Source organism: Zalophus californianus, chromosome 3, assembly GCF_009762305.2.
Source record: "Zalophus californianus isolate mZalCal1 chromosome 3, mZalCal1.pri.v2, whole genome shotgun sequence".
Classification (NCBI taxonomy): domain Eukaryota; kingdom Metazoa; phylum Chordata; class Mammalia; order Carnivora; family Otariidae; genus Zalophus; species Zalophus californianus.
The window spans coordinates 129,100,525-129,121,983 of NC_045597.1; the positions used below are offsets into that span (position 1 = coordinate 129,100,525).

The 21,459-nt window shown below is 37.5% G+C and overlaps 1 protein-coding gene across 2 annotated transcripts in view; it reads right to left on the reverse strand.

Moving 5' to 3' along the window:
* The window catches only part of SLC38A11 (solute carrier family 38 member 11), a 53,327-nt gene that overhangs the window by 14,611 nt on the left and 17,257 nt on the right, over window positions 1-21,459 (reverse strand). The window contains exons 8-9 of one of the 2 annotated variants that reach the window (XM_027590205.2): window positions 3,965-4,035; window positions 2,733-2,894 (exon numbers count right to left, since the gene is read on the reverse strand). In XM_027590205.2, coding sequence (XP_027446006.1) covers window positions 2,733-2,894; window positions 3,965-4,035 — 233 coding nt within the window. The remainder of the gene's footprint in view (window positions 1-2,732; window positions 2,895-3,964; window positions 4,036-21,459) is intronic. The other variant, XM_027590206.2, reaches the window with a different exon arrangement.

Here is a 21,459-nt window from a genome sequence, read left to right on the forward strand (position 1 = left end):
CCTTTTGAAATGTTATTCTTAGATCAAGGGCAATCCTGAAAGGAAGAGCAGACAAGTACATCTGGGGAGCTGAATTCCCTGTATATCATGCTGTAGGGTTTAATCCCAGACTGAGGGCCACAGCAACTATTCACCTTTCATGGTATCTGATGAACCCGAGTGCAAGTACACTAATTCAAAACTGTGAAAATATGGTTATTTCTGGGGTAAAGCATTATATTTAATTAGTTCCAAACTAAACAATGGACCATGCACACCGTGAACCAATTCTTATTTAGAGACTACATTTTCTCAGACATCTATGAAGAAATAGAGGGATCTAATGAGGGCCCAGAAGTCATGTCAGTAAAAAGTTTCCCAATACCGAAACAAACAATATTTGTGCCTATTTATTTCCTTTTTTTTTTAAAAGATTTTATTTATTTATTTGACAGAGAAAGACACATTGAGAGAGGGAACACAAGCAGGGGGAGTGGGAGAGGGAGAAGCAGTCTTCCCCGCTGAGCAGGGAGCCTGATGCACGGCTCCATCCCAGGACCCTGGGACCATGACCTGAGGCGAAGGCAGACGCCTAACAACAGAGCCACCCAGGTGCCCCAGGCCTATTTATTTCCTTAATATAACATGCTTACATTTTAAAATTTGGGTCACATTTTCCAGTTAGACTGAATAGAAAAATAAGATCAAAGTCACACACTACCACACTATTTAAAAAGAAAACAAAACTATACTTCTGTCCTTTTTTCTTTAATTAAAAAGCTAAATGACCCACCTCTGCCAAGACTTACTTTAATGACTCTTCTCCCCTCCTCCTATCAACTGGAACAAATGTACATTACCTCCTAGGGTCCCTTTTAGGCGGAAAGGGATTAAACCACAAGCAGTCGTGGCAAAGACCTGCTTCAAGTCTGACTGAAAATGTTCTACCACTCAGAAAAGAGGACAGAAGGTCCCTGTTCATTAACCTTCAGTAAAAAGTGACTGAGAATGTCAAGAACAACCTCGACTTCTTTACTGCCTCACAAGCTGAAATATATCTACTAAAAGGGAAAACAAAAGAAGCAAGCAGTTTGCACAGGAAAGACCAGATTTGCCTAAGATGAAATGGCCTGAAGAAACAATATCAGCTTATTCCAGCTTGAGTCTATTTTCAGGAATTATAGCTAGGTTAAAGAAAAAAACAACAACAAAAAGCCCAAACCAAAACCAACCCGTCAGCTTTGTTATGTAAAGATTTAATTATATCTAAGCAATTACCACCGATAATAACACTAGGAAGGTGTGACTAAGAAAAAGGGTTTATGTCATACAGGGAAGGCATTTAAAAACCAAGGTTTTGTACAGACTGGAGCCTACAGGCCATTCACCTTGGCAAATGATGTAGCAACAGTGATACATGGCAATGTTTTGAGACAATTTTTATCAAGATTTTCACGGTCACTTCATTGCCGCACTCTAATGGCACATACATGGATTGTATTTTTGATGGCATTGGAATTATGTTAAACACTTTGTTTTGAAGCCGTTTTTACTTTTTTCTTTATTTCTTGAGAAATCTCTGCCTATAATCATAGTTACCTGTGACCTCTATTTGAAACAATATACCCAAGAGTACCTAGTATTATCTGAAAACTGAGTGAAGAGGAGCTGGAGGATAAGAGACGCTTTTAATGGGTCGGCCTTGACCAAAGTGGGGTAGACAGCAAGAGAGAATGGAATGAAAATTGAACTGGAAGTCAAGAGACTTGTTTTCTACTTTGTCACCAGCCAGCTTGGGCAGGTTCCTTCACCTCTTTGTGTTTTAAGCAGGGGGTAAAACTAGTTATTCCACTTACCTTCATAGGGTTGTGTCAAGGTCAAATGAGATAATAGACCTGCAAAAGCTGTGACATGTTTGAATCACAGCATTTACCAGGGTATTAATACTACACAGAGGAGTGAGTGCACAGGTCAAAGGAAGAAGAGAGAACCACTCAGCTGTTGGGCCTGGGCGAACAGGGAAAAGAGAAATAAATTCAGTGTCAGGTGGTGAGGTGGAGGAGGAGGGGGGAAGAGGTGGGGCTGCTTCTGTGCGAAAGATGACGTTTTGTGTTTAAGGCAAGAAGGGATAACTAAGTAGGAATGTCCTGCAGGCAAGAGGCTGGAGATGAAAAGAAAGGTCTGGACTAGAGTTTATAAAACAATGACAATCTCCAGGGAATTTGTTGAGAGAAAAGAAGGCAACTTGCCTGGGCCAGTTAATGGAAGGTGGGAGTAGAAGGGGAGAGAAGGTAAGAGAAAGCAAAGAGCAATCACTCAGGGGGAAAGAGTGAATGATGATGTGGTAGTGCTCCTTCTCCTATGGGAGAAAAGACGGGATGTTCAGAACTGTTAAGTGATTCACAGAGGTGCACGAGAATCAGAACCAAGATGATTCACTTTGAAGAGTGGGAGGACGCTGGTATTTCTGAGAGTGAAGCTGCAGCGGAGAGGGAAGCCAGATTTCAAGTGCTTTTAAGTGAAAGCATGGAAGAAGAGAGGAAAGGAACTACAGAAACAGGTTTAGCAGTTCAAAAGGGAGAAAATCAGGAAAACAGAAACGGCAGAGGTGGGAAGGGAGAGGAGAGAATGGACAGAAGAGATAGCGATACTCTGAAGCAGAATACTGGGTATAATTGTGCCGAAAATGAGGAGCGACAGAACCAGTCCATGTGAATAACAAAATATGATGAGAACCGAATCTCTCATTTTACCTTGGGTGAAGCCAGTAAAGGTCAAGTATCCACATGTAGCAAAGAGAGTACTGGTAAGTACAGAAGCCAAGGTAGACACATGGATGATGCGGGACCAGTTAGCTACTGTGGGGTCTTCCAAAGAACCATAAACTAAGAAGCAGTTATGGTGGCAAATAAATGCTGCAATACAAAAAAGAAAAAAAAAAGAGCACCATTAAAGCAAATGTTACTGGATTTCCTTCTCCTTCGGTGCCCACAGTTCTTGGTCAGGTGGCTTTGAAGAATGAAGAGGTAGACCGGACAGAGTGGCAGGCAGTGAAGCAAGTTTACTGAGCGATAGCAAAGTGATAGTACAAAGCTCCCGAGGACGGAGGGGACCCGAGAGGGTTGCCATTGGAGTTTCTAAATCTATAGGGGTTTTTGTGGGCTTGTTGGAGGGCTGTTTTAATCGATTAACCCTCCCTGCACCTGTCATCCAATCAGATTTTTGTCATCTATCACATGGGAAAGGGTGGAGGGCTCCTTCCAGGGTCGAGTAAAATCCTTTTAAGGGTGGTTTCCTCTTAGGGCAGGGGCCCCTTGTCCCTGCCTGCCTGCCTTCCAACTGTCCTTTATCACAAGCACTAAGGTTCTCTTTTTTCTTCTAAAAATTCAGAGATGTATGTGACTTTGGAATGCTACTGAAGTTCAAATACATTAATTCACTAGCTATGTCCAAAAATAACTTTTTTAACAACTGTAGGAATGAGAAATTTCACTCACGTTAGGCTTATGTGGTCTCTTCATGTCAGTCTTGATATAAACCAGGCCTATCCAACTTTCTCTCCCATTTTCCATTTCCTAGTGGCCTTCCAATCTTAAGGGAAATCTAAACAACACTATGTTTTCAGTCCATGGCTTCCTTTCCAATCTGGGATATAACAGAGTAGCTTTAGACATCTGGCCAATTTGTAATACTTTGTGTGCAAGGTTTTGAATAAGCACATAACACTTGCTAGATTTTCAAGTTAAAAAATAAGATGACTGTAATGAGTTTTCTGCATGAGAAAGAGACTTGTCCAAATTAAATCAAATTTTAGTGATGAGTGAGAAAAGTTTGAGCCTAATTTTATGTTGGCACAAACTAGACCATATGGTGCTAATAGGAAGCCTAAAACTTGGGACATTTGCTCTCCAGACACAAATAAGAAACTTTTTCATTATACTGAAGACTCCATATTGAGAAAGGGCCTGTGAAATCATATACTCACCAAACGACATCACACCAAGAGCCTGAATGGCATTAGGCTTTGCAAATACCCAAGCATCCTCTGTTTTTGGTCTAGAAGATAAATCAGGTAATTTAATGAATGATCAAACAAATGCGAACCTAAGCATGTCAGAGAACAAGAAATGGTGTCACAGTAAAAACTGAGTATCTTTAAGTCAGAAATTAACAAGGGGCCCCCATCAATCTTTCTTAATTGTAAATAATTTCCCAGGAACATGCATGTTATGTTTACCTCAGTCCTTTAAAATGCATGTCAAATATGTGGAAAGACTTTATTTTTATATATTTAAAATATCCACTGACTACTTAATTTTATGACATTTTTACTCACCAATTTAACAACAAACATTTGTTATGCACTGATCATTGAAGATACTGATTGAGGGAGATACAAAAATTAATAATGCAATGTTCCTCCTCAGCTAATCAATACTTCCTTCATTCCCCTTGAACTCATTTCCCAGGCTCATCCTACCCCAGGGAAATTCGTAGTTGGCACTACAGTTGACGGAAGAAGGTGGACATGAACTAATAATAATTGAGGATGTACTTAACTGTATTCTGGGAATTATCCTCTGATATCTCAATCTTCACAGTAACATTCACGTATTATTGTCACTATTTAATACATTAGGAAAGTTAAGCTCCGGGTGGTGATAAAACTGGTCAAGCTTCCACAGAAAATAAGTGAAGCTGAGATTTGCTGTTCATCCCAGTATCTCTTTTACACTGAACTGTCAAGTGACCTCAAATTCTCACCTGTGGAAATACTTCTCAAAGACGTTTTGGAAAGATATGAACTTTAAATTACCTGAGGCATCCTATTTCTTAGTGGAATTAAAATATTTACCAGCCTGTCTATTGGTAGAGCTCAGTCTCCCTGGTTACCATATATCCCTGAGTAATGGTGAAGAGTCTACGTTCTGAGATCAGACAGCCTGTGTTAGTCTTCTGGCCCCTTCCGCCTGTGTGATCGTAGGCAAGTGATGAACCTTTTTGTGCTTCAGTTTTTATATCTATAAAATGAGATTAATAAGAGTAGTACCTAATCCATTGAGTTATTGTGTGAATTAAATGAGATAAAATATGTAAGATTTCTGGAAGAGAGCCTTGCATATAGTCAAGTGTTCAATAACTGGTCATTCATATCATCAACTTATTAATATTATCCATTGTCATTTAATAAAAAGTAGGCAAAATGGCTCAAAGATGTCCAGCTTCCCTGAAAAGGAAAGGCTTGAGTGAAACCCAAAAGAATACATTAAGACCGAAGAGGGGAAAAGGGGAACGAGGGTTGTAGAAAGCCATAAATGCAATTGGTGTAAATGCACCTATTTCATAAGCTTGTTATTCATTCTCCATGTAAAACACACACTCACACAAAAAGTCTCATTTGCTCTGTCAAAGTTAGTGGGATTTATGCATTGTATCTTTTTTTTTCATTCCATATTTGAAATGAGCGGTTACAGGTCCTCGAGAATGAGCCAGCCTAAGAGGGAGGCCTCAGGCTGTTACAGGCTTGCGGTGACTCCCGTGTCTTGAGGCGGAGCTGCTTCCACCTCCTGCCTCCACTGTTCTCGCTGCTGTGAACGTTAACCGAGAAGAGCGTACCCGTCAAATGCCAAGGTTACAAGGGAAAAAGGCAGATTTTGCCCACGGTCTTTAAAAAATGATTCAGAAAAGCAGCACTAAAAATTACAGAAACTTGGAAGGTTGTAAGTTTTGTTTTTTTTTTTTAAAGATTTTTATTTATTTATTTGACACAGAGAGATAGCGAGAGAGGGAACACAAGCAGGGGGAGTGGGAGAGGGAGAAGCAGGTTTCCCGCGGAGCAGGGAGCCCGATGCAGGGCTCGATGCGGGGCTCGATGCGGGGCTCGATGCGGGGCTCGATGCGGGGCTCGATGCGGGGCTTGATTCCTGGACCCTGGGATCATGACATGAGCCGAAGGCAGTCACCCAACGACTGAGACACCCAGGCGCCCCATAATTTTGAATTTTTTGTGTTCACCTTAATGATGCTGATTTTATGATTTATTTGTTTATTCATTTATTTATTTTAGTTTTTAGAGAGAGCGAGTGAACAAGAGATGTGAGGCCGGTGCGGGGGAACAGAGGAAAAGGGAGAGAAAGTCTTAAGCAGGTTTCAGGCTCAGTGCAGAGCTTGACTCGCGGCTTGATCTCACCACCCTGAGATCATGACCTGAGCTGAAATCAAGTCGGACTCTCAACCAACAGAGCCACCCGGGCACCCCAATGATGCTGATTTTGTAAGATGGAAAATAATAAAAAGAGATGTTGCAGATAGGAAAGCATGTGCATCCAAATCTAGGGAAAAGGACATTGAATATGGCTTTCCGATATTTTATAAAATAGCCTGAAATTAAAATTAGTTGCAGAATCAACCAGCTACACACACACACACACACACACACACACACACACACACACACACGCACGAGAGAAAGAGAGAGAGAGAGAGAGAGATGGAGAGAGAGAGAGAGAGAGAGAGAGAAAGTTCCTTGGCATATTTAGAGATTTCTGGAAACTTGATACCCATAATGATTGAGAAAATGAAGTTATATACTGTTCTGATTTTAGACTATAGATGCTGAAATACAAAATGAAATATCAAATGCCACAAGCAATGTATAAGAAAAAATCATGACTAGGAAGAGTTTTTCAAACAAATGCAAGCGTTGTTCAATAATAGAAAAATCTATTAATGTAATTCATCTCATCAACAGATTAATGGAGAAAAAAGCTTATGCGCTCTCAAAATATGTAGAAGAGCCTACAATCCAATATTTACTTTGAAAAACATGCTAAGCAAGCTATTAATAAAATAGAACTTCCTTAATCTGACAAGAAAATCTACCAAAATCTCTAGCAAATGACACATTTAAAAGTGAAAATTTAGAAATATTACAATTAAAGGTGGAAACCAGATAAGGATGTTTACTATCACTGCTTCCAGACTATATCACAGGAATTCCTAGCTAATGCAATAAAATAAGAAGTGATAAGATACTTAATCATTGGAAATGGATAAATTATTTGAACACAACAGAATTGTGTCCACAGAAAATTCAGGGGGAATTTGCTGACAAGCTATTGGAATTAATAAGAGCATTTAGCAAGGTTACTGGATATATGAAATATATACTTGATATATGAAAATCATTACGGTTGAGGTACATAAATAATAACCAAATAAAATGGTTTTTAAATGGCAGTGGCAATAAAAACACTACATATTTTTAAAGATATGCATAATCGTAATGGCATGATATAATTGTATGGAAAGACACATACAAATGGAGAGATATACCATATCCAATATATGAATAGGAGGACTCAGTATCATGTAGATGTCAGTTCTCCCCCAAATTAATATTTAAATTCAAAGAATAAAATATGATATTCAAGGAGAAAATATTTTTTAAAAAAACCCATAAAAGCAACATAATAATAAGGATTGATAAACCTGATAATGTTTGTATAATAAAATAATCCATATACAAAGTTAAAATATAAAGATAAGCTAAAAACTTGTAAATGAGATCTGTCATACCTAGGAGATATTCCAATAAGCAATGAACAATAGTCAATTGACAGAAAAGGAAATGAGAATGGTCAATATTTATGCTATCAGTTGCTCACTTTCCTTTATAATCAGAGAAACTCAAATGAAATCCATACAAAAAGACATTTCACACTTAATTCAACAATAGCAAAGTCGATAAATCGCTGGGAAAAGAGAACTTGAAATTATTACAGAGGGAACTGTAAATTGTAAAGCACTTAGGAGAAGAGTTTGATAGTATCTAGTAAAGTTGAAGGTACTCAAAACTTGTAAGCAAACAATTACATTTCTACATATATATCCTAGGCTAGGAAAGTACATATGTGCACACAAAGATATGGATAAGGATGTTCACTAGTGCATTGTTCATATTAGCCAAACTTTGGAAACTACCTCAATTTCAAGCAATAGAATTGATAAATCCATAAGTAAAACATGACATAAACATAAAATTGTGTGCCATAAGAGCAATTAAAAAGAGTCACTCAGGGCTAACTGTATCAAAATGGAAATATACAGCACACAAAGCTAAAGGAAAAATCATGAGTTATAGAAGAGAATGTACATTTTTTTACCATAGTGGTTATTTATGTATATTTTACAAACATACTAATCAATACTAGATATTGTTGTCAATACATAAATGCATAGTGCAAGTATAAAAGCATTAAACAGGAATGATTTAAGCCAATTTAAGAATAATAATTACCTCTAGGGAAAGAGAAATGAATTGACTTTTAAATATGATAGTCTATTGCTGATAAATATTGAAGTAAATATAGAAAATTATTTCAAAAAGGTCTAGCCTAATTTCCTGCTTCCTGAACTTTATATGATTATATAATATTTTCTACATAAAACCTTTCTGGATCTGAACCTAATTTTTAGCCTTAAATTTCCATATATACTCTACAACTGAAACTACATTCTTCCTGCTTTCCAATCCCTTGTTCAATTCATTCAATTTTCAACAAATATTTGTTGACCACTACCAATGTAGCAATCACTGTTATAAATCTCTGAGGATACTGCAGAAAAAAAGACAAAAGAAACAAATCAACTATCTTGGACTATCTTGGTGTATATTCTATATCATAGTTTAGAACAGCACTGTATTATAGTGTTTTGTTTTTTTTTTAAAGATTTTATTTATTTATTTGACAGAGAGAGACAAAGCAAGAGAAGGAACACAAGCAAGGAGAGTGGGAGAGGGAGAAGCAGGCTTTCCCCTGAGCAGGGAGCTGGATGCGGGGCTTGATCCCAGAACCCTGGGATCATGACCTGAGCCGAAGGCAGATGTTTAAGGACTTTAAGGACTTAGTTAAAAACTAAGAGTTTTTAACTAAGAGTTAAAGAAATTACCTAAAGAGGTTTAATTTTTTCCTACAGTGTAAAGGTGCCTGGGTGGCTCAGTCGGTTAAGTGTCTGCCTTTGGCTCAGGTCATGATCCTGGGGTCCTGGGATCAAGCCCCATTTGTTGGGCTCCCTGCTCAGTGGGGGGCCTATTTCTCCCTCTCTCTCTCTGCCCCTGCCCCCTGCTTGTGTTCTCTCACTCTCTCTGTCAAATAAATAAATAAAATCTTTAAAAAAATGTTTTTCCTATAGTGTAGCCTATGCTATATATTTCAGTATTTTTTACCACTTGAGTTTTCTGAAGGGCAAGTAGAAGAATGGAGGAGTTGAGTATAACAATAAACCGAAAAATACTTTGTTAACTTATAAAGAACCATGGATATCAGAGAGTCTTCAAAATAAAAAAAAAAGCAAAGAAAAAAAAGCCAACAAACCCCAACAAATTGGGAGAAACAAACTGAAATTATTATTATGATAGACACCTGGCAGAAAAGTCATAATAGTTATAATTGAAGTACTATAAAATATGAATCAAATAATGAAATTTAATTTGTACTAAATAATTAAATTATAGGATGAGTGCTTTTTTTAATTTTAAAGTGTAATTCACATTAAATTACCTATAAACAGGGAATAGTTTTCAAATGATCACTCAAATTCAGACATATTAACTAACACACAACTCTTCTAGAGTATTTATTTTGTACAAAGTGAGGCAAGTTTTCTTCTGAAGAAATCCCCGAATAAGAACTACTCTCCAATTCCTCTTTGTTTTAGATTCTTCGATTGCTACTGTGGAAGTTTATTTCCCTGAGGAACTGAAGCCAACTGCATTCACTGGTGTGTGTCTAGAGTTTGCAATGGAAGCCAATAGTTCTGAAATTAGTCCACTGAGGTCAATAGAGTCTCTTCAGCAAGTGTTAATGTTACCTGCTGATGAATGGACTAGCTTTTTACCTCTATGTGGTTCCTACCTGCTTCTTTTATTTACTGTGATTATTTGCTGACTACAGACCAAACTGTGGTTAATATGAATAAAGGACAATGAAAACAATAATGAACTTAATTTCCTCTGTGAAGGACAACATTTCTCATGACTAAGAAAAACCATATGGGATAGAGAAAGCTGTAATAGTAAAAAAAGAAGAAAAAAACAGGTTTTGAGGTCAGGCAGACTTGGATTTAAATCTTAGTGTTATGATATAATAGCAGAGTGCCTTGGGGCAGATTGCTTAATGACTCTGGTCTCAGTTTTCTCTGTTAAACAGAGACAATATTAATAATTCTATCTACATATCTGACATAGGGTAAATGAGAAAATGAATGAAAGAGTGTATTATATAGTGGACAATAAAAGTTGGATGAGACCTCCTTCCACTCTCTCTCCCTTTCCTTATGTTATCATTAAAGTAACAAAACATGTCTTAGTCCAGCTATAAGGACCTTGCAAATACACAAAATGCAGTCTTCATCATGGTATTCATATTCTTTTAGAGAATGAAGGGACCTTGAGGAAGATGAGCTATTTTACTTAAAATAAATGAATGATTAATCTTGAGAATAGACATACATGCTACCAAATGGGCAGTCCTTTGGTTGATAATGATGAAAAAGATGAAATGATTCATTTATCCTTTGGATATTCACAATAAATATTTAGTATTCTATTCCATAGACCAATTTTCTGCACCATTGGGTCTGTCAAATTGGTGCAACCTCCAGCCGCATAAGGCTATTTTTGGCAATCTCAGGGTACATGGAGCTGCTCATCTCACTCCAAGGTTTATACCTTAGCCCAGCCATCAGTCTCCTTGGATGAGCTGTAGCTCTGTGTTAATATGATAAATTTTGCTACAGTGGTGTGGAGACTACCATCAAGGGAAGATAATTAAATGTTTCAATAAAAGAGGGCACTCATTAAACCTGAAGATATTTGACATCTAAAATGAATAGAGAGGCAAGCTGCCTGATTATTTAATCACCAGATAATATCTTAGACTATCACTTAAAAGAAAAAAAAGTTTAAAATTACCCTTTTACATTTTAAAGCTTCTATCTATACATACACACAAGCATGCACACATACACAAATTAAGGGTTTTCTTATTATTTTTTGTTATGTCAATTTCAAATTATAGAAAGGGTCTTATTCTGTTAGTAGTGCTAAGATAAAAGTTCTTCCTTTTGTATTTTACCACAGAGAAAGATTATGAAAGAATGTATTTATATTTTATCATTGGCATTGATAAAATATAAGTACAGCGACATTTTAAGTTCATTTCTTGAACACTTAGCACTGCCTTCTTAGAGACAGCCAGAAGCTACCTACCTGATCAGGAAACTCAAGAGTTTCACTTTCATGAATTACTTGGAAGTTCTGCATTTTGTTTTAATAAGGTGAAATGGCCTTACACATATAAAATCTTGAGGCATGTGTATGTGCGTGCGTGTGTGTTTAATAGATTTTGGAAGCAATAGGAAATATTCTCTCATGATTTTTTCCATATAGAAGATACAGTGACTTTTGCTGAATGCATAAAGGACAGGCAGAAATAATCAATTCCCAATTTTGGGTGCTAAAGAAATACCCAGTGAAACAAGACAAAATCTTAGTTTAGTCATTGTTTTTCATAGCTATCTCCTCCCAAAGCTTTAAATTAAGTGCCAGTACAGATGGTAGTTGTTTTTTCTTTTCTTTCCTAATCTCTCAATCCAGTAATCAACCCATAATAGCAGCTGTAAACTAAGAGTTAGAGAAGGGGATTAAATAATCCAGTAATTGGATAAATTTTGAGACAGAATTTTCTAAACATCCTCCACCTGTACAAATGTATAGTAGGTCTACTCCCTTCATGTCACAGTTGCAAGCCCCACAAAAAAACAAAACAAAACAAAACAAAAACTTCTCTAAGGAGACAAATGTATTTTCAAAAAAAATGTTTGAATTTGTACTTAAATCCTCAGTCAAATTAATCCGTCAAAAGTTAAACTTGGACAACCAATGAAACATAGTGGATGGGCCACATACATTTACTATCTTTCCCTCCTCACACCTTACTAAAATGATATTAAAGGAATTTAAAATGGGGATAAATCCATGGGGGAGGGGATAATGGAAAAGAGACATCAGTGGAAAAGACATTTTGGGAACAGGAAAGTAGATGCTTACATGGTAACTGCAGAAAATGGAGGAAGTAACAAGCACATAGAAGGATCTAATGATGAAAAAGAGCCGAAACTCCCGTGTGTGCAAGACTCACAGACAACAGAAAGCTATGTCAGATGCCAGGGAAAACATAAAGAAAAATTAAAGACATGAGATCCTGGCTATAAGGCATCTAACACAAAAAAAGAGGTAAAAAGAAGCCTAGGATGACAGTGGGGCAGCAAACGGAAATCAATCCATTCAGAAAGGAGCAAGGGGGTGGAAGGCTCTGGGAGGAAGGTCTCCAAGAAAAATAATAAAATCTGTAGATTACATGTTTGAGCATTTGGGGAAGGAGTAATAAAAATGATCAAAATCAAAAGCTAAACTAGGAGAAAATATTTGCAAAAGACACATCTCGTGAAATACTGTTATCTAAAAAGTACAAGGAACACTTAAAACACAACAATAAGAATACAAACAATCCACATAAAAATGGGCCACAGACCTTAACAGACACCTCACCAAAGAATATATACAGATGGCAAATAAGCATATGAAAAGATGCACCATATCATATGTCATCAAGGAAATGCAAATTAAAACAATAATAAGATACCACTACACACTTATCAGAATGGCCAAACTCCAGAACACTAACAACACCAAATGCTGATGAGGATGGGGAGTAAAAGGGACTCATTCTTTACTGAAGGGAATGCAAAATCACACAGCTTACTTTGGAAGACAGTTTGGTAGCTTCTTACAAAACTAACGTACTCGAACCATACAGTCCAGCACTTGCATTTCTTGTTATTTACCAAAGGATTTGAAATCTTCTGTTCATGCAAAAACCTGAATACGATGTTTATAGCAGCTTTATTCATAGTGGCCACATCTTGGAAGCAACCAAGATGTCCTTCAGTAGGTGAGTAGATAGACTGTGATATATTCAATCAATGGAATATTATTCCGTGCTAAAAAGAAATGAACTGTTAAGCCATGAAAAGACGTGGAGGAATCTTAAGTGCATATTGCTAAGTAAAAGAAGCCACTTTGAAAAGGCTACATGCACACGGTATGATTCCAACAATATTTCATTCTGGAAAAGGCGAAACTATGGAGACAGAAAACAGATCAGTGGTTGCTTAGGGTTGGAGGTTGGGGTAAGGGTGTGAACAGATGGAGCACAGAGGATTTTTAGGGCAGCAAAAATACTCTGCATGATAATATAATGATGGATACATGACATTATACATTAGTACAAACCCACAGAATGTACAACACAAAAGTGAACTCTGTTATGAACTATAGACTTTGATGATTATAATGTACTAATCTGGGTCCATCAGTTGCAACCAATGTACCACTCTGGTGGGGGATATTGATAAGGGGGAGGCTACGCATGTGTGTGGGTAGTGAGTATATAGAAAATCTCTGTGGCTTCCTCTTAAATTTGCTCTGAACCTAAAACTCCTTCCAAAAACTCAAAGTCTTAAAAAAAAAAAAAAAAAGCTAAACTGGACATCCAGCTAAACATGGTTAAAAACACAATCAAAGGGGCACCAGGGTGGCTCAGCTGGTTAAGTGTCTGCCTTCGGCTCAGGTCATGATCCCAGGGTCCTGGGATCGAGCCCCACATCTGGCTCCCTGCTCAGTGGGGAGCCTGCTTCTCCCTCTCCCACTCCCCCTGCTTGTGTTCCCTCTCGCTGTGTCTCTCTCTGTCAAATAAATAAATAAATAAATAAATAAGGAAAGATACTTTTTTTTATTCTTTTTTTTTCTTTTTGTACATGATTAGTTGGCCACGGTTGTGGACATCCTGTACTCATCTTTTCTTTGGATATATTTCTTTCTTTCTTTCTTTCTTTTTAAGTGCTCTATATTTTATTTATTTATTTTAGTATTTTTAATTTAAATTCAATTAATTAACATATAATGTATTTTTTGTTTCAGGTCTGTGATTCATCAGTCTTATATAATACCCAGTGCTCATCACAATACATACCCTCCCCAAAGTTCATCACCCAGTTACCCCATCTCCCCATTCCCCTCCCCTCCAGCAGCCCTCAGTTTGTTTCCTAAGATTAAGATTATGGTTTGTCTCCTTCTCTGGTTTCATCTTGCTTCATTTTTAAAAGGGAAGATAATTTGAGAGAGAGAAATCTTCATCTACTATATAAGAAAAGAGTGAGAATCCGGAAGTAACAGTTACAAGCATATTATGCAGAAGATGTAAATGTCAAAAGACACAGCTGAAATAGAAAAGGATTTGGTATGAGGAGTCTCTATTTCATTAAAAGCCGTTTGTAATATTTGAGTTTATAAAAAAATGCAAATGTGTTCTTTTGGGAAAAAAATAAATCTAGATAAAGCAATCCCAGGAAGAAGCAGGATCCTATAAAATGTCTTACAAAATTTCAAATAGATCACAGCAACATAACGAAGGTTTACTGTAAGGTTTAAATCATTTAAGGCAAAATGCTTCAAGTGTTTTAATGTATTTTACTCTTAACAAAAATAGAGACTGGCTTATAGAGCTTTGCAGCCTTGTATGGTAAATTACTTTCAAAAGAATGACTGCTTCCCTTACTCTAAAAAATCCAGTCAGATGCTTAGTTATATTCTTTTCAGAAACCTTTTGTGGGTGTGGAGGTGGATGGGAGTGGGGAGGTTTAGGGGAGATAAATTCACTTTGCAAAATTATTTCAGTTTGGATTCAGACATTTCATCCTATTTTGAAAGGCAAACTCCACCTTATCTCCACAACAGCTGAGTAGTAATAAGGCAAAGCAGCAGAAAGCAGGTCCTATCAAACAGATCTCCAGTCTTCACACACTTATGAAAACAAGCTTCAAGGGGCTTCCTTCTGATCCCCAGAACATCAGATCTCTGATCAGGAGGATCAAACACCCACCTCTCTGTGGTACCTGCCCAAACTCTTTTGGGTTACACACAGGCACCTCCTGGATCATATAATCTCAGCAGAGCCTGAGTCTTTGCTAAGAGAGACTTACATATTAACCTCTTCAACCAGACACATTTGAGAGTTAAGTGGTCTGGCTGGCACACAAAAGCTCCCCATTTCCTGTCACACCACAAGCTATTAATGACATCGGTAGGTCTGCCCATTTCCCCAGCTTGGGCATCAGCTGACCACTCTCTGCCACCTCTTTGCTCCCAGCTCGCCTTTCTTCTGATTCACTTCTATAAACAATTGTGGTTTATGTGAACATAGAAAGCTGTTCGGGAAAGTTCTTGGGAATCACTCGAAATGTCAAAGCTGATTCTTTTTTTAAAAACAAATTTTACATAAAGCTAATCTGGAATTAAAATTTACATAAAACATTATGCTGATTTTTTTTGCCAAAATACAGTTTTTTTTTATATGAATCATATAAAAAGTTTGCACAACTTGGCACTATAAACATGGCAAATACTTCCTGTTTTCCTTTTGGGACACCAACAACTTTTGATTCTTATAGTTATCTACTTTTTCCTTTTTTCCCACTATTGTCTCCAATTCCTCTGTGAACTCTTTAAAAGTTGGTATTCACTGTTTCTGTGAGTTGGGATCGAAAGGGCAGAGAATGGGTGAGGGGGCACACTTCACTTTTTAATGGAATGAAAACTTGTTAGAATTATGAGTGTTGTTTTTGTTCTCTACTATGTTTATCACAAAATGTTATTAAATTAAAACACAATATGGGGCGCCTGGGTGGCTCAGTCGGTTGGACGTCTGCCTTCGGCTCAGGTCATGATCCCAGGGTCCTGGGATCGAGCCCCGCATCGGGCTCCCTGCTCAGCGGGGAGCCTGCTTCTCCCTCTCTCTCTGCCTGCCGCTCTGCCTACTTGTGTTCTCTCTCTCTGTCAAATAAATAAATAAAATCTTAAAAAAAATTAAAATACAATGTGAATTTCATATATCAGTTCCAGATCATTATTTTTCAGTGGGTTCTCCTTGCATTACACCATTCTTCTCCTTACGCATTGTTCCTATACAATCTTCCAGACTCTTCTTAAACTCGACTCGCATTTCCAAAACACTGAATGACTTCTTTGTTTTCTTCCCCATTCCAAGAGTTACTCAAAATCAAGATATTAAAATATTAAACATTTACCATGATTTTCCCAGACCTGCTTCCTCTCCTAGTTAACAACTTAAAAGAAGCTAGGGTCCTTCTTCTATGTTTCTATAGCACCATGCTCATAATTCTATTAAACAGTTTACTGAGGTTATCTTCTATGTGTTTATCCACCTTACCTCACCTACAATGAGTTATAAGAGACCCGCAGAAAGGGACTGTGCTATATTGGTCTTCACAGCCCCAGATCCTAAAAAAGGTGACTGACCCAGTAAGCAAATGCTAATTGACCGAACAGACTCTCCCATTTTCTCCTTTTGATGGTGAGTTCTGAACCATCTAACAGTCTGGTTGTCCAAGCTGGACACCTTGGCATCACCTTCCTCTTCTTCGCCTTCTTCATTTCTACCAGCCTTGTGCTTATACTGTTCAGTTGTCTTTTGCCTGGATGCTTGCTATAGATAGCTTCCTTTCAAGTCTTTGCACTTCCAATCTATCCTCACCTCTGCTGTAGGATGAGTCCATTGATATGGAGACTTGCTCCAGTTGCTCTCCTGCGGCAAAACCAATGCACCATGGGCTAAAGAACAAATTCAAAGTCTTTAGTGCTACACATAAAGCTTTCCTTCCTGTTGGTCTCTGCCAACCTGTTTATGATCATTTCTTTGTCTTGCCAAACCTTCAGCTCAGAATCAACAAAGTCTAGTTACTTCTTAAACACAGAAGCTACAGAGGTGGTGGTGACAGGAGAATGGGGGTCAGTGGATTAGGAAATTACCATCCCCATTAGTTTTTCAAATGAGGTAACATGGAGACATGACTGTCGTTAAAACTGTAATAAAATATATATTTGAGGAGTAATATAAGCAAAATAGAGTTTTTGAGAAAACTCTGAAGGGCAGCACTTTATTTTCATTTGATAGTTCCTGAACCAATGGCAGTATCCCTCCTCTCTAGGTCCCTCCCAGTGTTAGAACCTTGAACTGCTTCTGCTATTATACACATCACATGTCCGGGCCTCACACACTTCTGCCAACAATAGCTTCCAACCTCTCTCCACGTTCCTTTTTGATCCAACTAACACTAGTACATTTTTTCAAGCAGCAGATCACATATTCTCTTATCTTAAAATATTATTACCTGACTGCCCAGGTTGTGCTAAGGGGCCTTTCTCTGTTTCCAAGGCACTTTCCCATAATTCTATGAATTATTATATTAAAATTATCTTTCAAATGTCTATTCTTCCCATCCATAAACTATAGATATCGAAGGTCAGGGACTGTGCTTTCTTCATCCTCATAGCCCGAATACCTAGAAAAGTGACTGGCATCAGCTGGATATTGCATAAATGCTTGTTGACTATTTTTGCTCTTTGATTGTGAATCTATACCACAGACCAGTCTGGCTTCTCGCTGGAAATAACACACAGGTGGCAAACCTCACTATGGCAGCCATTTATAAAAATAATTGATGATGAGTGGAATAGGTTCTTAACACGGAGTAGCCTAGACTCTTCCTCCAGCTCCACTAGCATAGTGACTGGACTAATCTTCTCTGAGAACATATTGTCTTGCAGCTGTTTTTTCCTGTTTGCATGTAGACTTAAGTCAAACTATGATTCTATTTGTTGCTTCATGTAGGCAATCTGTCTAGTTAAATGTACCACTAATTCTAACAGTGTTGCAGAACTTGGAGTCAAATGGTATTTTAGCAAATGAGTTAGCTAATTTTGCTAGCATGGAAGTAGGTTTAGGAAAATTTTCTTTGACAGGGAATGCTTTTGAAATTTTTATCATCCCAGGATAATTTTTATTGTCTCATTACTTCAAAATTATGGTTAGTTAATTTCCAAGTTGAATCAACCAAAAGCAGAAGGCCCAAGGGACCACTGGTTTATTCAAGTGATCATATGACAATTTTTTGCTGCAATTCTAATTCTGTGTTAGGCACTGTGCTGAATAATGGGTATAAGATGCAGAAAAAGCAAATGTGATCCTTGTTCTCATGGAGCTTACAATTGTCTGAAAGGCCTAAAATACACAAGAAAACACATAAAATACAAATAAAGATAATTTAACATATAGTGTGATTATTTTATTCCTTTGCGTAGATCCCTTCTCACTTCCTATGGTGAAACTTGCAAATATAACCAACTAAAATATTCAGCTTCTGAACATACCTTTGTCTACCACACTCTCAAATAAAAATCTCATCTCTGAAAAAATAGAGCCTACTGGGCATGAACATTCAAATGCCCTTCACTGGTCTTCAGAATGCAATCATATTTTACTCTCTATATTTGATCTTATTGTGCCAAGAGGAAGAGGAAGCATCCCAGTTCCTCTTTAAGGATTGCTCTATATTATAAATTCCAACTTTTCAAGATCTCCTGGGGGACTTGGGTTCCATCTTTTGGCTTGACCTATAACATGCTCAATATCTCCCATGGTAAAAAAAAAAAAAGTATTTATTGGAGATCTTACTGTCTCAAGCCACTATTTTGTCATGTTATTTTCATTCCTTGATGCTCTTTAAAAACAAAAGGAGGTGGTTATTTGCTAAATTCACTTCCCTATCATTCAGTTGCATCTTAATTCTCTCTAACCTGGTGTCCATCCATATCATTTGATTGATACTCCTAAAGGTTACCAGTAACCTCCTGTCAGCTGAAGTGGACATCTATAGCTTGTACTATGCAGGTGGCTACTCCCTCTTCTGGCATCATTGCCTTGACTTTGTTTGGGATCGCCTTTTCCTCTACTCTCTGTCCATGCGATTTAGTGAGTGGGGCTGACCATATCCTTAGCATCAAGAGTAGGCGTGTAACATAAACACACGCAAGTCAACAGAGGCCATGATGTTAGGGTTTGGGATCATAATGGGTCCTCATTGGAGCTAATCAGTCCAAGTAAGGTTGGAGGTAATCTAAAAGAGAAAGCTCATTCTCTTTTTATAGATTTGGACCTGAATGGATGGATGTAGGCTGGTTCTGCTACTGTCATCTCATCACAACGAGGGGAGAGCCTTTCAGAAACTAGAGCCAAAACAGGAAGCAAAGCCAAGAAGTGAAAAAAGAGAAACCATGTCTGATTTCATTGATTAAACTCCTAAACCCAACCAAATCTAATGACAGGAATGCCCATGAACTTTAAAGTTATGTGAGATAATAAATTTTCTTTTGCTTTAAGCAGTTAGGGTTCTATGGTTGCTGTGTTTTGTAACAAAAAAGGCAATAATTTAATCATTAAAAAGTCAATGGCTAGTGTTTGACAGAACTAATCAGTCCCTTTTTCAAATATGCACTATTCCTCTGTCTTTACCTGTTTTTTCCTGATCCTTTCTTTAATCCCCTCTAGATCCTCTTTATGTATAGCATCAAACTATAGAATTTCAGGGCTAGAATAGATAAGGGGTAAAGAAACTAATATGTCTTGAGATCCTTGGAGATGGCACATTTTCTGTTCATAAATGCCTGCTGAAAGTATGGACACACTTTTTGGAATTATGTTTGGAATACCGCATTAAGGATTAAAATGCTGTAAGAGAGATGTTAGAAGAAGAGAAAATAATTGTAAATTTGGATTGCATGCTATCATTTCCATTCTGAATGTAAAGAATGGAATATTAATGAGGCACAGAATGAAGGTTTTCACAGTGATAATGCCCCTAATTGTAGTTTGAAAAAAAAGGAAGAACTGTCATTGCATTTTGATACTAGCACACTTTTTAGAAAGCTTGGCCACCTCAGTTTTTAAGAAAGCAAAAGGTTAGAAAATACAATAAAAATGAACATTATTTCCAAAGAGAACGGAAAGTCTTTGGACTATAAGATATTTGAAATCATATCAAAAAAGCAGAATTTACAGCCTTATGAGTTATGAGAAAAGGAAATTGAATTGTGTGTTTTATTTTTAAAACACAACTACTAAAAAGATGTTTCCATAGTAACAAGGTCAACACCAGTAGCCATTACAGACCTTCCTCTTTTCTGAGAGCAGGTTTAAAGATCTTTTCCAAATACCATTTTAAAAGCCCTTTGAAAAAGTACAGCTTTTCTGATTATTCCTCTGAACCAAAAATGAGGAAAAACACACATGGAGTATTGAATTTCTCATGTTTTATGGATTATAAGCATTCGTGGCTGTCATATTTCAGAAAGAAGCCTGCCTGACTAGCTATTATGCCAAGCCTTGAACATGGGCTTTGATTAGCCTGATTGTAAATCTGGACAAACAGAAGTTGTTTGCCATAGTATTCAAACAGAAATAAAAGGCGGCCCAGCATTAAAAAAAAAAAAAAACCAACCCCCCCCCAAAAAAACCACACTTCTTTAACATCTAAATATTGAAAGAGTTAAGTAAATAATCCCTGTTATTAGAAAAATTTCAAAGGCTCAGATTAAGTCTGATATCACCGCTCGAGGAAGGTTAGAAAGATACAGACCACACTTTGTTTACAACAGAAATTAATAGCTCTTTGGCCATAAAATCAATTCATTTAGCACCACCAGGAAGCGGCCTCTCCTTTCTCTTTCCTTTGTATCAAGATACACTTGCCTATATGACAGTCATTTGTGCAACCTTAGCTTCCCCACTAAATGGTGAGCCCCTTGAGAGCAGAGATATTTTCTCCTTGTATTCACAATAGTATCTCACACACAGGTTGTATAAAAAAAGGTACCAAAACAATAAGTGGGGAATGAATCATGAAAAATAATGGCACAAGGGTGCTTAAAATAACACAAAATCTATGGTCTATTTTTAGAAATGATATGTCAGTTCAAATGTATACTCATGATTTTAATCTCTTGAAACCTAGAGGTTCTAGGTGCTTGCTCGAAAACTCACAGCTGTTCAATAATGAATTGGTTCCTAGACCAAATCCCTCAGAATCTCTCGAAGTGGGCCCTGGCATCAGTATTTTTTAAAGCTACTCAGACAATTCTAATATGATGCTAAAGTTGAAAATCATTGTTTTAAACTAACCCCTTGGGGCTCAGTTAATTATTATTTATCTCCAACTTTTAGCTACTTGGGTTTTTTCCCTCAATATTGCCTCATAGTACTATATTTGCCAAATCGATAAGACCTTTTATTATAACCTAATAATTTATTGTCTAGAATCACTTTTCATAATAAAAGCTCCAATAAAAAAAGCTCTGTCCTGGGGTGCCTTGGTGGCTCAGTTGGTTAAGCGTCTGCCTTCGGTTTAGGTCACGATCCCAGGGTCCTGGGATTGAGCCCCGCATCGGGCTCCCTGCTCCGCGGGGAGCCTGCTTCTCCCTCTCCCGCTCTGCCTGCCTGTGTT